Source organism: Halictus rubicundus, chromosome 1 (genome assembly GCF_050948215.1).
Source record: "Halictus rubicundus isolate RS-2024b chromosome 1, iyHalRubi1_principal, whole genome shotgun sequence".
NCBI lineage: Eukaryota > Metazoa > Arthropoda > Insecta > Hymenoptera > Halictidae > Halictus > Halictus rubicundus.
In genome coordinates this window covers 2,365,041-2,380,722 of record NC_135149.1, presented here as the reverse complement: position 1 = coordinate 2,380,722, position 15,682 = coordinate 2,365,041, and the positions used below count along the sequence as shown (strand labels likewise).

The window sequence follows — 15,682 nt, the reverse complement described above, 5'->3', positions numbered from 1 at the left end:
TTAGAGATATTGAAATCAAATTTTTACAGAAAATATTTAGAATATATTCATTTTTATCTGGAGATAAAAACTAGAAAAAATCAATTGATAAATATAGTTTGCCCAACTATTTGTTACATTTCGCGAACAATAATTTTTAGGGATTTTTGAGGGATTCAGCATGTCAGGTTGATCTTTTTATCTAGTGCCATTACTGAAAATTCACATCCTTGTATTATCCAACCTTCCAAGATGCTAATTGGCTAAAGCGCTTTTCACTATGAAAAAGTCCCGTCTCTGCATTATTGGGAAATGGTTAGTGGCATCCTAGACCCTTGCGATCGCCGTCGGCACACGTACACGCCGACCAGGCGGTGTGTGAGTGTGCCGCCATGTCAGTTTCCATAGCCTCCCTGAGAAACGACGTGCTGCCGAATATTGCTAACCGTTTCTCGATGATGCAAAAGTACGACTTCTGAGGACCTTTCCACCCTAGATAGAACTTTCATCTAGCTCTTTTCACCATTGACAAGTCCCGTGACTGCATTATTGGGAAATATTTCCAGGCATCCCTGACCCTTGCGATCGCCGACGGCACACGTACACGCTGATCAGGCGGTGTGTGAGTGTGCCGCCGCACGGCTATTCGAACGAAGCTACGACAGCGCCATCCATGTTGACGCGCCGCTCATGCTCCTACAGGCCTCTCTGGCGGACAACATGCTGCCGAATATAGCTAATCATTTCTCGATGACGCAAAAGTAGGACTTCTGAGGACCTTTCCACCCTAGATTGAACCTTTATCTAGCTCTTTTCACTATGGAAAAGTCCCGTCTCTGCATTATTGGGAAATATTTCCAGGCATCCCGGACCCTTGCGATCGCCGTCGCACACGTACACGCGCATGCTCTTATAGGCCTCTGTTTTACCGATACAGTGACTACTGACGATGAGACAGATCGGGAACATAGTACAGCGCTCGTAGCGAAAAATGTCGGAACTATATTTTGATGAAATACTCAATGATCTAATTTTTCTGGGTGCCCGCTTTCATTTGTTTGATACGTAAGCATACAACGTGATCGGCGTGGCATTGAGTTCCTATATGTTCCCGCTAGGGTGGAAAGGTCCAACGAACTCCATACGAGCTCTGAATCTCTCGATATTTACGATAATGTCACTCGATTAAGCAGTATGCTGCTGAATATTGCAAATCACGGCTAAAAAACGCAAAAGTACGACTTCTGAGGACCTTTTCACCCTAGATTGAACTTTTATCTAGCGATTTTGACTACAGAACAGTACTATTTTTGCATTGTTAACAAATGAGAGCGGGCCTCCCGTACCCTTGCAAAACTCGGGTACGTGTGCGGAACTAGGGAGGGGATGCACTCACACAATCTTGAGCCGTGCCCACCGCCATAAGGATGTGTGATGCTGTTTCACTAAGTGCCAGGAACGTTTCCTATTTCCGTGGTGTTGTAAAGGAGAGATACGGATAGTTTACCTAAGGAGCTGTGGAGCCCCTAAAAACATTTTTGTTGTGCCATGCACAGCAGGGAACCGTCAACGCGCTCTCGAAAGGTCATCTGGAAAAGGCCCGAGAGGTCAGAGTAGAAATTCGGTTTCAAAGCCTGTCACGGTTGCCGGCTCCTAAACGCTACGGCCAAAACCAGGGTAGTAATGTCGAGTCGGCCGGACTGGCCTGTGAGATATGCATAGACCTTCTCCAACCCCCTTAAACATAGTGTTTCTGTTCGATGCGCAAAAACCTGAAGCTTCTCAAAGCAGAGGACTGTTTACCTTGATCGCTCCACGCAAAGTGCCCCGAGTGGGTGCGATTTAGGGTCTTATTTTTGTTAACGGAGCCCGATCAGTGCCCTCCCCCCCCCCCCCCCGGAACAGAGGCGGTTTAGAATTCCCGATGAACTCGTGCACCATCGATTCGAAGCGTGGATGTTGGCTCGTGGACGCCTTGCTCCCCGCAGACCGCTTCTATTTATCTAGATAATCGAACGATCTGGGTCCGCCTAATCCGTTGTCCGAGCGAACGGAACGAATCGAAATTCTATTAGCATGCCCCTTATTCGTGCGGATGATCGAACGAAAAGGCTACCGCGATCCAGGAACGACCGTGGAAAGGTTAGAGATTCGCCGCCTAGTAGATCGCGTCCCTGCGCTCTCCGGGCGGTTTTGTTTCGACGAGTTAATTATGCAACGAACAGAAACAATACCGAACGGTTACGTAAAGGTACATGCAATGTCCTCGCAGCTGTGTGTGCAGCGGATGGGGAACGGTGCGGAGCAAATGCGTTTTTTGCAGCATTCTCGTCAGGTCCAGTCCGTCCTGCGTTCATCGACAGGTGAACGTTGTCGTCGGGCGGGAAACGAAATGCCGAGCCGGTGACGGTGGATGAGACCGACGCTAATTTTCGCGGATCATTGAGAATCGATCGCTCCAGGCCGGCAGGTGATTTTATACGATAACGGTATGAATGACGCGCGTCCAACGCATTCATTAATTTATGCCGATACCCTCGCAGCAGATTCGTCGATTCGGAAAAGGTTCGTGCTCTCTACGGACTGCCGACGGGCTCGCTATGGTATTTTTAACTATGTATACCGCCGCGCCACCAGCGCCGTCGGTCGTCGCGTCGCGTCGCGTCGCGTCGGTCCGGTGACGACACTCCTTGCACTCGCCGCAAGGATTCCGTCATCTGCTCGATCCGTCATAGACTTCTATTCGCATCGCAATTAGCGCGTAACTACCGCACCTGTCATAAAATACCTCGAAATCAAACTAACTTATACAATCCTCGAGGGGACTTTCCATTTCGGACGCGGTTGATGACGGACTAAACGGTGAAGGTCGATAATACTTGAGGGTTATTAGTATTATATATAGAGCAACGTGCGAAATATGTATTATTGCTGCTTACGTCTCCGTACGCATTTCACGAGATCTAATCGAAATTGATGCACTCGATAAGTATATTGCTGGCATGGATTCAGTGTGTTCGAGCGTCTTTATTCGATATTGAAAGCGTGCACCTGTCTGCTTGATTCTTCTAACAGGATGACGACTATACTCGACGTGTACATATCGAAAGAAGTGCAGGCGGATAAATAAACAAACGCACGGCTGCAACGATTCGAATAAAATTCACCGGGATTTAAGATCTTGTGTAGGGGACGAAGCGGGGAACGGATTAACGTTTCCCGATGATTCTATAAAATTATTGATCGGCGGGATGCAGCAGCGCACGATGCGATCAGCTCCGGCCGGTGCATCCACCCCTTGGCATCGACCGCCGCGTCGGGTTCACCGACCTACGGGTCTCTCCTTACGAACGACGTTGCAATACCCCCAGCCCCTCTGTTCCCGCTGCACCCCGTGCATCCCCAGTATATCCGGCAGCTTCCCTATCGTTGGCCCAGTCCGTCGCCACACTTTTAACCGTGCCTCCGTTAAATCGGGGCATCGTTAAATTTAACGAACCCGTGTCTGTGGAGCGCGGATATCGATCCGCCTATATTCGGGGACGGACTCTCTCCGAACAATTGTACGTTCAAAATGTCAATCTTTTAAACTAATTACCTGCGACGTCGTTCTCGCGTACGTTCCGTCTCTGTACGACGGAAAAAGATCGAGGAGGGTACAAGCAGGAAGATGAAATTCAATTACCGAGTTGGTGCTTAAAGTTTTCTTGCTAGTTAGGAGGAGAAAATCGAAAGATGCTAAACCAGACGATAATCTAATTCAATCAGACTGCGGATTTTATGCATTCTTATCGAAATTGAGTGAATCTATCAGAAAACGGTGGAAACATTTAACAAAATTTTGAAATATTGTCGAATTGTTTCCGACTTGCTGAAACGATTAAAAAATTGAATAAATGTCTACGTAGCTTCTGTGTCTTGAAATCTCTAAAGGATTATTGAACTTACTTTTAGAAGACGAAGAATGATATGAATGTACCTAAACTGTAATCTATAAACATGAAAGAGGTTGGATAAGGTCGAATGACGCGATGAAACAACGGGAAAATGTCAAACCCGAAATGTTTTCCCAAAGCGTAAGTAAACTAGAACATGCATATAAATATACAGGCTGTCTATGCATTAACGATGATTTCGCGGAAGATTTATGATTTCGAGCATAGAGGGATGCTGAATGAAATCGAGCATCCTAAATCGCGGGCGGGTTGCAACGATAATGTACCGGTGGTACAATTTGGTCTCGGACCGGTAGTTACAGTGACTCCAACTAATATTGGCACACTCTTAAAAATCACATAACATTGTCAATATTGGAGTATACTACTTGAATTTTTTTGAGAAGTTGGAACAATTGGTTCGCTTACATAACGTGAAAAAAATGTTTGATGAAAATTACAATTGGTCGAAATTGCAGAGAAAGTACGAACAGTTGTATTTTGCAACTTAGAAACGTTAAGTACGTTTTGTACATCTGTACCAATTACACATATTCTGAATATTTCATCTAAATCGGTCAACATTGCACCGAGTTACAAACGTTCAACGATGAAAGCTTAAGGGCGAAAGTCGCAGAATTTTGGGAAATTCCCCCGTAGGGAATTTCGTCCTTACGTGATCATTTTGAAACATCTGTAGCTCATTGCAGCGTTGACCGATTTTGATGAAATTCCCAAAACATGTATAATTCATGCAGATGTACAAAACGTACTTTTAAAATTTTTAATAGAAGCCCGCATAAAAAAGTTGCAAAATACAACTGTTAGTACTTCGATCAATTGTAATTTTAATCAAACATTTTTTTCACGTTATGTAAGCGAACCAATTGTTCCAACTTCTCAAAAAAATTCAAGTAGTACACTCCAATATCGACAATGTTATGCGATTTTTAAGAGTGTGCCAATATTAGTTGGAGTCACTGTAGTTGCAGTCGGTTCCGCGAGGGTGGTACGCGCATCGATGGCGGTGCAGCGTCCTCGAGGAGGATTCGTAACCCTCACGTGGTGAAGAGGACATGCGCGCACCCTCCGACGAGGCGCGAGGGTATAAAAGAGAGGAGTGTGCACCACCGAGTCTCAGTCCACCCTCGCAAACGCGCTTCACCGCAGCGAACCTGAATCCGAATCCGAACCCGAACCAGAGAAGCATTGTTTGAGAACGCGCGCTCCTTGAACAGCGGCGAGCTCCGAACGTTGAACGGGCTTCCAACCTAGGCGAGAAGCTAAGGAGGTGAACGGAGAACCTAACCCGGTTACACAAGGGCAAGCCTTCGTAACAGAGGCAAAGGTACAGTGAACAAGAGGGTGAGCAGAAAAATTCAAGATTGCGACGAGATCTTGTGAACGTTATGCGACGAGTGCCGACAAGCCAGTTGGATTAACGGTCGGTGACGAGTGCGAGTGTTTGGTCAGATCAGCGTGCGTGGTGCAACCGATCGCGGTGAAAACTAGAGCCACGTTCGAGACGTCGAGAACGCGGGGCCGATCGCCTTTCAATTTCGATTGGATCGCCGGTGGGCCAACGACGATGGAGGACGCTACCAAGCTGACCGATCCGGAGGAGGATCGTCGCCGGCGGGGTAGCCCGAACGAGAAGAGCAAAGACAAACGGGGGAGCAGTTCGTCGAACGCGGTCGAATCCTCGAGGCGTCGTCGAGATTTCGGCGACGACGAGTGCAGCACGGATAGCGGGTGCAGCAGCGGCGGTAGCATCGGCAGCGCGGAGAGACTATCTCGTCGCGGTTCCAGCGAACGCCTCTGCCGAGCCACCAGATCGCCGAAAACCCATTGCTATCTGGACCGGCTGCGGGGGAGACCGACGCGCTCTCAGGAGCGATTGTCCAGCGTGCAGAGGAGCACCGAGCGGGTGCGAGCGAAATCGTCGCGGTCCTGGAGTCCCGGCGACGTCCGAGGCATCGCCAGGACCAGCGACTCGCTCAGCTACTCGCCCAGCCCCTCGGACGTGCAAAGCAGCAGCAGCGACAGCGACTCGTCCAAAAAGTCGTTCACCGCGGATACAATCCGCAGAGCGTTCCAAACGCTGAAGATCACATCGAAGTGGGAAGGCAAGGAGAACAAGCACGCGAAGAAGAGTCCCAAGAGGATCCTGCGCAGCCCCGTCTCCTACACCTACGTCAGAGGACTGTCCGGCCTGCCGACCCAGAGGGTCCCCAGGAGCGTGGCGCAGCAACTCTCCATGCCCTGCTCCTGCCAGGAACACGTCGGCCACTATCGATAGAGCATCGCTTCGCTTCCTCTCGAAGCCTTCCCTCTTGCACGGGCTTCGTGTCCACGCCGGTGCGCGTCGTGGGACCATCGGATCTCGCGATCGAGATCTCCTCTCGCACCGCCTAAGCCACGTTTCCAGCGAGACGGAGCACCATCTCGGAGACCAACGACCAATCCAATGGCATCCAACCGCACCGGGAACAACACGGAACACCGCAACCGGGAGGACCCTGCGGGACCGTCCGACGCGGGTTCTCTCCTCTCGGACAGCAAGGCGGAAAGTTTTCGAAAATCGGCGGCGCAGAGACGATAGCGTCGTAGGTTACTCGCTACTATTCGTAAACCGAGGATAGAATCACGTAGAGAGAAAAACATAGTCGTTCCGCCACGTATACACATACTTATGGTACCTTCTGTAGGGACGGTTAGTACACCCACATGTACACACACAGAGATGGTACACGCGAAACCGTATATCGAACGTACGTATATCGGCGAGAATATCGGCCTATGGAGAGACAACAGCCGATACCTCGACGAATCGGTTGTCAGATTTTAAATGTCGCGACATACGTATTATATCGTTATTCAGATAGAATCAGAACACGATCCGGTCCGTTCTGACCAGAATCCGAACCGCGGGGGACGTTGAAATTGTGCATCGGAAAACTGTGGAGACGCTCTGTCCACCGAAAGCCTATCTTCTTTTAAACAATATCTCGGCGAGAAACGAATACCGAATTTACCAAGGAATCTTTACTCGTATCATAGGTCTCTTTTAATATCTAGATACTTTTCAAAGCCGCTAAATTCCTCCGACAAAGTCTCTCTCCCTTGTCATTGACGCATCGCAACGGCGCGACGTAATTATTGTTCCTGCGATAACCGATCAACAAAAATGTCTATCGATGATACCTTCGAAGCGGCGCAATTTCCACGGCCACCGCTGTGCATCGTACCGAGTACTTCGGTACAACGTTCATAGACTTTTCGTTTTCTATCGTAGTCGACTTTGAACGATTCATTTTCTACGATCAGCGCTATTAAATTGTTTGCGTCTTCGTGGATGGTCAAAATGGAGCCTGAACTGTGTTCGGTATACCGTACCGTCTAATCTAAACTCTAAATCAAACCGCGCACCGTCTCTACGAGCGCATCGGAGATTGTCTATTTCGATCGCGGCAAATCCACCCCGGACAAAAGGGTGAACCGAAGACGAGCACCAGCTGCGCGGCCGTTCGCGACCAATCGACGATCTTTTTCCCACTTGCGCAACAAAACCCTTATTCTCGGATCGGAACGAGGCCAATTTCTCTCTCGCGGATCGTTATTCTTCGCGGGACGGAATCGGTGTCGATTCTTGTCGCTTACGACGTAAGCCACGCGACGTAACATACATATTTATAAGTCAATTATGTGGACACGTTGGGATCGCGCGGTACGACGCGACGACGCGACCCGACGCGACGCGACGCGTCTTCTGTCAAACAGGGTGGAAACGATTGAGAGTCCATTGTCGAGCGCGCGTCGAATGCGACTTTCGATCGTGTGTACTCGGATACACGTACAGCGGGGGGGGGGGGGGCTCTTCGGCTTTTGCCGGTGGTACAATTGGGAACCGTGAACAAAAACGGAGCAAGTTGGAAACAGTGAAAATCAAACTTTTGTCGCGCGAGGTTTCGTTCCCGTGTGATTAATCAAAATCGGCCTCCGCGTCCGATCGTTGCCTACCAATTCTACTTATATCCCGCGCCTAAAGGTCTCGCTTTCGCGAGTAGACCGTGGATCTCGTCTGTGAAACCCGATACGTATCGCGAAACGTTCGAAAAGTTTCACAATATTTCGCGCGGAGATCCGCGGTTTTTTCTCGCGAGCGATCAATCAAACGAATTGTCCGGATTGTACCACGATCGTCGAAGTCCCCTGCAGAGTAGAATAGCTCGTTCGTTAAGGGTACTTTTAAAAACATATCACGATTCGAAGATCGTATCGCGTTTCGCGCAACGTAGCGTTCAAGTTTCTCAGTCGTCGTCGTCGTCGTCGTCGTCGTTGTTTTCATCGGAAAACGACGAGTCGGGCGGCTGCAAATGTGCGAATCGGGCGAAACGCGGCGAGAGCATCCTTTGTCTTGTCTCGTCATCGGACCTACCGTGGGGAATTCTCAACGATCGGAGAAAACGAGCGTGAAAGGGCTCGGGGCGAGCGTCGCCGTTTATCCGACGTTGTTCGATCGTGTTTTAGCGTCGTGAAATCCCCGGCAGTGCACATGCCTGGGATTGCAACGATTTTCTCAACGATTCCACCCCTAAATCGCGACGCGCGCCAGCCCTTCGACCCTTCGACCATCGATCGGCAATCTCGTTTTTGTTTTGCTATTCGGCGATTCGCGAGACAGCGAACGACGTAATTTGAAACGGGTCTAAGCCTCGCAGGCGATTTTGAGCTCGAGGATAGATTAGGCTCGACCGAAGAATCGGTGGTCGAAGGGTGCACACGCGAACACGTGGAACACACGTTAATGCGATCTTCCAGTGCCTTGTAAATATTTGCCACGTGATTGCACGGTACATAAATCGCGAAGCAATTGGCATATACGACGATTGAACGTTACGCGCGACGTTCTACTCTCGAGAAAAGGCGAACAAACGGAGCAGACTCCGTAGGGCGTATGCGAGAATGGCAGAATATCTCAGGACTGAATGTTTTGTATTTAAGTATTACCTATGTCGATACTCGTAGTTTACTTATCAAATAAAGAATTTTTCATTCGAACGTCTCCCGAGCGTCGTTTACAGCACCCCAGTGTCTTTGCCGGAAGTTATTAGATACCGTTGTCTACCTTCGATCGACGCCGGTATGTGCGTCCCTTGTCTCGTCGTTTGTTAGGCTGCGGACTACTTTATGAATGAATGTTGCGAAATACAAAGCAGGAGGATAGCCGTATAAGAATAGGACTGTTTTAGAACGATGTTATTTTATCAATTTGTATCTAACTCCAGAAAATGTTCACTCGACGCGAAGATTCACGGTCCGACCACTAGACCGTGGATTTCCACGCATTTATAAACGTCTGTATTAACCACAAACACCACCACGTACTTTCGCTTTATTTGAACACCATTTTCCTTCTTTCTAGAATCTATACGAGCAACGCGTAAACAGATCCGCAGTCTACCGATCGACATCTCTTGTTGCCTGCTAATCCCGATTCGAGCAGTCAATGCCAATATCGCGGTCTACGAATGGCAGTCATTTTTATTCGCATATTTTCACGTGTCGAGCGGAAACTTTAACCTTTACGAAAATGTCTAATAATGACTGATCGAGTGGAACGGGGCGAGGGTTGATTAGAATAGGCGAAAGGCCAGTGCGATGGCATTTTTAGGCAGACAACGACAACGGGAACGACTCCAGCCCGTTCCGGTGTTCTTTCGAGTAGCTGGAAATGGAGGGGTGGGGTGGGGGTAACGGTGCGGGACCGGCCGGCAAAAGTCCAAGGTGACGGACCGTGGCGATCCGCGGGAAACGGCTTCCGGAAAACGGAAAACGGAAAACGGTCCGCAGGAACACGCGAAAACGAGGAAGGACGCCGCTGGTCCGTTTATAGCCACGGCCATGACAACGTCAACGAGTGACCCACTTGCAGGGGTTTGCACGCGACACCCCGTGACGTCACTACAGCCAAGCGACGCCATTCACGACCCTTCTTTGACCTAGATCGGACGACGCTCGACCCATCCCCATGAAATACCATAGTTCATTCAAAGATCCCGTCTGCCAAACGTCGGCGCGACTCTTCCGCACGCGGCCGATCTATAGTTGGATCCATGGCCTCGTCGATTCTCCTCTTCCTACCGCCACCCCCTAACCAACCCCGTGAATCACTATCCCCTCGCAGGTACCGTTCTCCTTGGGGAACCGTGACGTCGCACACCAGGCGCGTTCTATAATATAAAACAGCTGGAATTCATTGAAAAGTTTTCACGTCATCAAACAGGTTGAAAATAATATAATTTTTCAGTTGAAAATAATATAACAGCACCTTTAAACTCTTCTATAATATTTTACGCTGATTTATGTTACGTCTACCCATCGTTGCCAGAAATGCGTAAAATCAGCAATCTAGTAATTAATAATGTATAATTAACAGGGCCATGAATTTCGTCGAGCATTTCGCGATTCTGACCAGCTGTGCGTCGGAGAAACGTCATCGGATCGTTTCTATATTTTCCACCGAGGACGCTTATCGCCCTTTTCCCTAGAGGCTACCTTGCGCACGGATTCTACGCTGAAATAACCAACCGATCGGCTCCGAATGAGTCGTCTCGAGTTTCTCTGCCGACCGGAAATCTATTAATAGCTCTCCTCGATGATCGTGCTGTATCGAAACGATCTTCTTTCTAAAAATAGTTCTAGAAGAAATTCAGAACTTATGTCACTGGGGACCACTTGGATGCGAAATGCACGTTAACAAGTCCTCGGCTGTGAATTATAGATTATTTGAAAGCTGTCGAGCAATTGTTGGTCATAATAAACGTTCTCGTCATTTCTACTAATCGATACAGAAATTAGCGACGTTGCGATAAAGAAAATGTTTTCCGATATGATAAAAACTATCACTCCCGGTTAAAAAGATGTCGAGGACCCTTCTCTTTCCTCCGAAAACTAGCCCCCCCCCCTGCACCAATTAATTTTCAAAAGAAAAATGAAGTCGATGCCTCGACTAGATTCTAAGAAAATAGCTTGCCAACGAGGGAAAGCTTCCCGAGGGTAAGAACTCTTTAGAACAACCCCTAAGTTGCAGAGCTGTCTAACTCGCGATAGCCGAAAAAATCGAAGCTTGCAACAATCTGAACAATTTAAAAGTTTGCCGACATCGGCTGAAGATATGCGGCCGTATCGAGGTGCAATTAAGGCAATTTAGGGCGGCGACGTTCCTGGAAAAATGGTAAGAGACCCGACAAGAGAGCCGACCGCGAAGAATCGGCAAAAGATCGCGAACTTACAGCTGCAGCTACGTCGACGTCGGCGTCGGCCTCGACGTCGGCCTCGGCGTCGGCCGATGATCGCTCCCCTCGAACGCGTTTCTTTTTCTCTCCTCGTTTGCCCTAGTTTTCCTTTCAAACAGGTGACGTCATCGACGTCATTGAGGAGACCGCCGACAACGCGCCCTAATTCCGAGCTCGCGATTGAATAAACTCGGTTCCAGCTGGTCTCCCTATCCTTCGATCACTCGGCGTCATTGCGCGCACGTACGCACGCATACGAGCCTCCCCGGGACTCCGACACTTCCTTCCTCCTTCGATCCCGATTCATGCAGGATCCTCCGCCGAGCTCCCCTCTCCCCCCTCCTGCGCGATCATTGCAATTTTATACAGAATTCCGTAAGATTGCTGGGATTCCATAAGTTCCATAAGATCCGCTAGGATTAGGGAACTTTGGACGTCCCTCTTTCTGAACCTTGGGAAACGGTTCTTCTGGATACACGACTATGCTCCGAGTACAGAGACTTTTAAGTCTAGTAAAACGCATCCCTATTGTTCTCGGAGCAGTTAACGACCTGACTGCACAATCTATAGATCATTTCATTGTTTATTCCATAAACAGCGAAATAGGCGATGAATTTCTGTCTACTGATTTTCATTGACAGTCGCGTTTCCTCGTGTTTGAAGAGTCCGTACATGCCACGGATGCACGAAGATCTGTACTTCAACAATCATGGGAGGGATTCCGCTTACATGAATAGGGCTCGCACAAGTGCCCTAGCAAGAATCGCTTCGGTTTCGCGAGCAATAGCTAGCAACCCTGTGTGTTTTCTCCTCGATTTACCAGCGATTCCGCAGTGTACCTCTTCTATTTTAATTAAGTTGTTTGCAAGAGAAAGCGTCCTTCGCGGTACAACAGTGGAACAAGGCACAGTGGGCTGGGAACTCGTTTCCTGTGGTCAAAATTACTTCAAGGTTTAATGTTATAGTATAGTAATATGTTCATATAACATGTTACACAAATGATATGTTCATTCTTAACATTTTTCAAAACCCTTCTCAAAGTTCGTTACAAATGTTGCGGCATTTGTACATGGATTAAGTAATGCTTAGGAACCAATTAAATAATGCCGATTACGCCTATTAACAAGTACAACGTGCATTCTTAGAATAGTTGGTTTTAATTTGAATTTCGTCTTCAAGGTGATGTCCCCGCCTCGTATGATTATTTAAAATAGCTAATATGTAGGATTTTGAAGGTTCGAAGGGTAATCGATTGGTGTACAGAAAAATTTCTTGATAATGTGAAACATCGAAAATGAAATTTTGGCCACGAGAAACGAGTCTCTCGAGCGCTCCGTGCAGCGTGTCGCCGGTAGGTCTGTTCGGATAAGAGGAAACGGGGACGCGTTTCGAATCGGGATTCCGGCCCCGAAAACGAGGAGAACGGGGAAAACGGGGAAGTCGGGTAAACTGGGCAACGAATCAATCGGGACGAGGATAATGGAAAATTCGTCGCAGCAGCCCATTCAAGCCCTTGGCGTAGCCGCGTTGCGCGAACGTACGGGCCGGGTCGTTGCGCTTTCCCGATGACGTGGTCGTTGCGTCACGTCGTCATGGATACCCCGTTGTTCCGTCGTCGACGAGCAGCCTGTTCTTCGACGAACCCGCTGGAAATTGGGGCTTCGACCGCGAATTAGGTCGCCGCGTTGCTCCACTTTGGGGCACAGCGCGAACCTAAGAGCGAGAGCGAGAGGGAGCACGAGAACAAGAACGAGCGGGCCGAATCCGAGCCCCAACCTCCAACCTCCAACCTCCAACCTACCGAGAGGAGGAACTGCTTTCCTTCCTTTCTCCCTTCCCCCCGCGATGCGCCAACCTACATCTCCGCTGCTCGACGAATCGCGGTTTCGGGATTTTTCGCTACTCGAAACCCGCGTCGTCCCTCTGACCAACCTCGATATCTCGCCGCCAACACTGTCTATCTTACAGATTTTCAACCCTTTGCGGTCCTAGCTACTTTACACGCTTCGTTCCACCTAGCCCGCATTTATTTCATCATTCCGGACTGTATGCCAGTTCTACCCTACATATTCGAATCATTCGGGTACCGACAAACAAAACAGCAGGGGGTAGTGGTCGAATTTAAACCGGCGCCTTGGCTGGACTTCTTTTTCTACCAAAGAAGAAAAATTGATCGAGATAGCAAAGATGCATTAACCCTTAACAGACCAATGCCGCCATATAAGCGACATGGCACTTTTACTTACTGCGTCCAATGCCGCGTATAATCATCTTGTTATCCTATTACTCTGAATATACAGGGTGGCCCACATAACTATGAACAGCTCAATATCTCGAAAACTATGCCATCGATTTTAAAGTTCTTAGTCTTAAATTGCATGGAACTGAAGGGCCTTTCTGACTACATAAACGTGAAGTGGCATCCCTTCCCTTTTAATGGGGGAGGGGAGGTACCTTTATAGTTTTAAATGGAACCCCCTATAAAATGTTACATATTTAGATTCTACCGGAAAAACAAGTCAATTTTGTCTGAAACATTTTTTTGTCAGATACTTCCATGATGAGATATAACAGTTTGAAGTTTCGAGTTGTAGGTACTTCAAGCGGTCGGAAATAGCGTTATGGAATTATACGCGTTTGAGTCCTTTGCTTATTCGTGAAGAAATAAAATGTACTTTAAATTAAATGTTCAAAATGTCCACCACGGGCTTGTAAACATTTATTTACTCGAAACATCAAAGTTGTTCTAACATTTTTTAACATTTCGGGAGTCACTGAAGCGCAAGCGTCACGTATTCTTTGTTTCATATCCTCTTTTGTCGTCGGTGGTTCAAACATAACTTTGTCCTTTACATATTCCCATAAGAAAAAATCTAATGGTGTTAGATCGGGGGATCGAGGAGGCCATTGACGAGGTCCCCCACGACCTATCCATTTGTTCCCAAATTTTTCGTTCAAAAATTGCCTGGTGATGATTGCAAAATGTGGAGGAGCGCCATCTTGTTGGAACCACATTTCTCTTCTAACGTGCAGTGGCACATCTTCCAAAAGCGCAGGCAAATGATTTTTTAAGAAATCACAATAACTTGCAGATGTTACAGTTTCTTGAAAAAATAAAGGTCCAATCACAAAATCTCCTGTTAGGCCACACCAAACATTTAAAGACCATCGATGGTGAAAGGGAACACATCGCATCCAATTTGGGTTTTCCACGGCCCAATAATGCAGATTATGTCTATTTACATGCCCTGAATTCATAAAAGTGGCCTCATCAGAAAAAAGTATTTTGCACAAAAAGTAATTTTCCACAACACCCTGCAGCCACTCACAAAATCTTACGCGGTGATCGTAATCTGCTATCGAAAGCTCTTGTGATAAAACCATGTGATATGGATGATACTTTTGCCGTTTCAAAATTCGTTGAATTGATGAACGACTAATATGTGATGTTTGTGCAAGTGTACGTTGACTAGTATGAGGATTTAATGTAATTGCAGCAAGAATACTGGCACTATTATTTTCATTAGTGACAGCTTTAGGTTTATTGCGAGTTTTTTTACACAATTCACCGTGCTCGCGAAGCCGCTTTTCTAAATTATGAAATGTTGCATGACATTTTTTGATCCCATAACGTTCAAAAAACATCACTGCTGCACGCCGATAATTTTTTTGGCATTCACCTAACGTTAATAACATATTCACTTCTGTGTCAAAAGTAGCCATAATCACAATGTTACTGCTTGAATAACAGCTCTAAACTGAAAACGTTTTCATAGATAAGTGAGTCAAACTCAAGAATTGTAAATATTATTGTTTGTGTTTCTTCATGAATAAGCAAAGGACTCAAGCGCGTATAATTCCATAACGCTATTTCCGAGCGCTTCAAGTACCTACAACTCGAAACTTCAAACTGTTATATCTCATCATGGAAGTATCTGACAAAAAAATGTTTCAGACAAAATTGACTTGTTTTTTCCTGTAGAATCTAAATATGTAACATTTTATAGGGGGTTCCATTTAAAATTATAGAGGTACCTCCCCTCCCCCGTTAAAAGGGAAGGGAGGCCACTTCACGTTTATGTAGTCAGAAAGGCCCTTCAGTTCCATGCAATTTAAGACTAAGAACTTTAAAATCGATGGCATAATTTTCGAGATATTGAGCTGTTCAGAGTTACGTGGGCCACTCTGTATATCAACTAAACTTTTCTTCCGTCTTAGAGTATTTTCATTTTATTCATACGAAGCTGATCCGATTGCCACATAGAATATTTAAATGTTTAGTAGTCTATGAAATACAAATTTTGTAATGTAACAAATATTGTGTAATATTTTATGTAATTTCTTCGAAATAATGCCGCAACAATTTTTAGTGGCGCTTCAGAGTCACCACTCAAATGCAAAGGGTTAATAAATTTTCACTGAAGTATAAATATTTCCCTGTCTATACTTGATATAAAAATGTTGAGTCCA

At 47.0% G+C, this 15,682-nt stretch overlaps 1 protein-coding gene across 1 annotated transcript; it reads left to right on the top strand.

Annotated features, from left to right (window-relative positions):
- The first annotated feature begins 5,293 nt into the window (after nucleotides 1–5,293).
- LOC143361768 (uncharacterized) lies at nucleotides 5,294–6,854 on the top strand. The gene has a single exon (XM_076801781.1). The coding sequence runs from the start codon at nucleotides 5,503–5,505 to the stop codon at nucleotides 6,211–6,213; it is 711 nt and encodes a 236-aa protein (XP_076657896.1). The 5' UTR covers nucleotides 5,294–5,502; the 3' UTR covers nucleotides 6,214–6,854.
- Nucleotides 6,855–15,682: the final 8,828 nt, after the last annotated feature.

What these genes read in the sequence shown, in the direction of transcription:
- LOC143361768 (XM_076801781.1), top strand. Translation starts at nt 5,503, where the DNA reads ATGGAGGACGCTACCAAGCTGACCGATCCGGAGGAGGATCGTCGCCGG.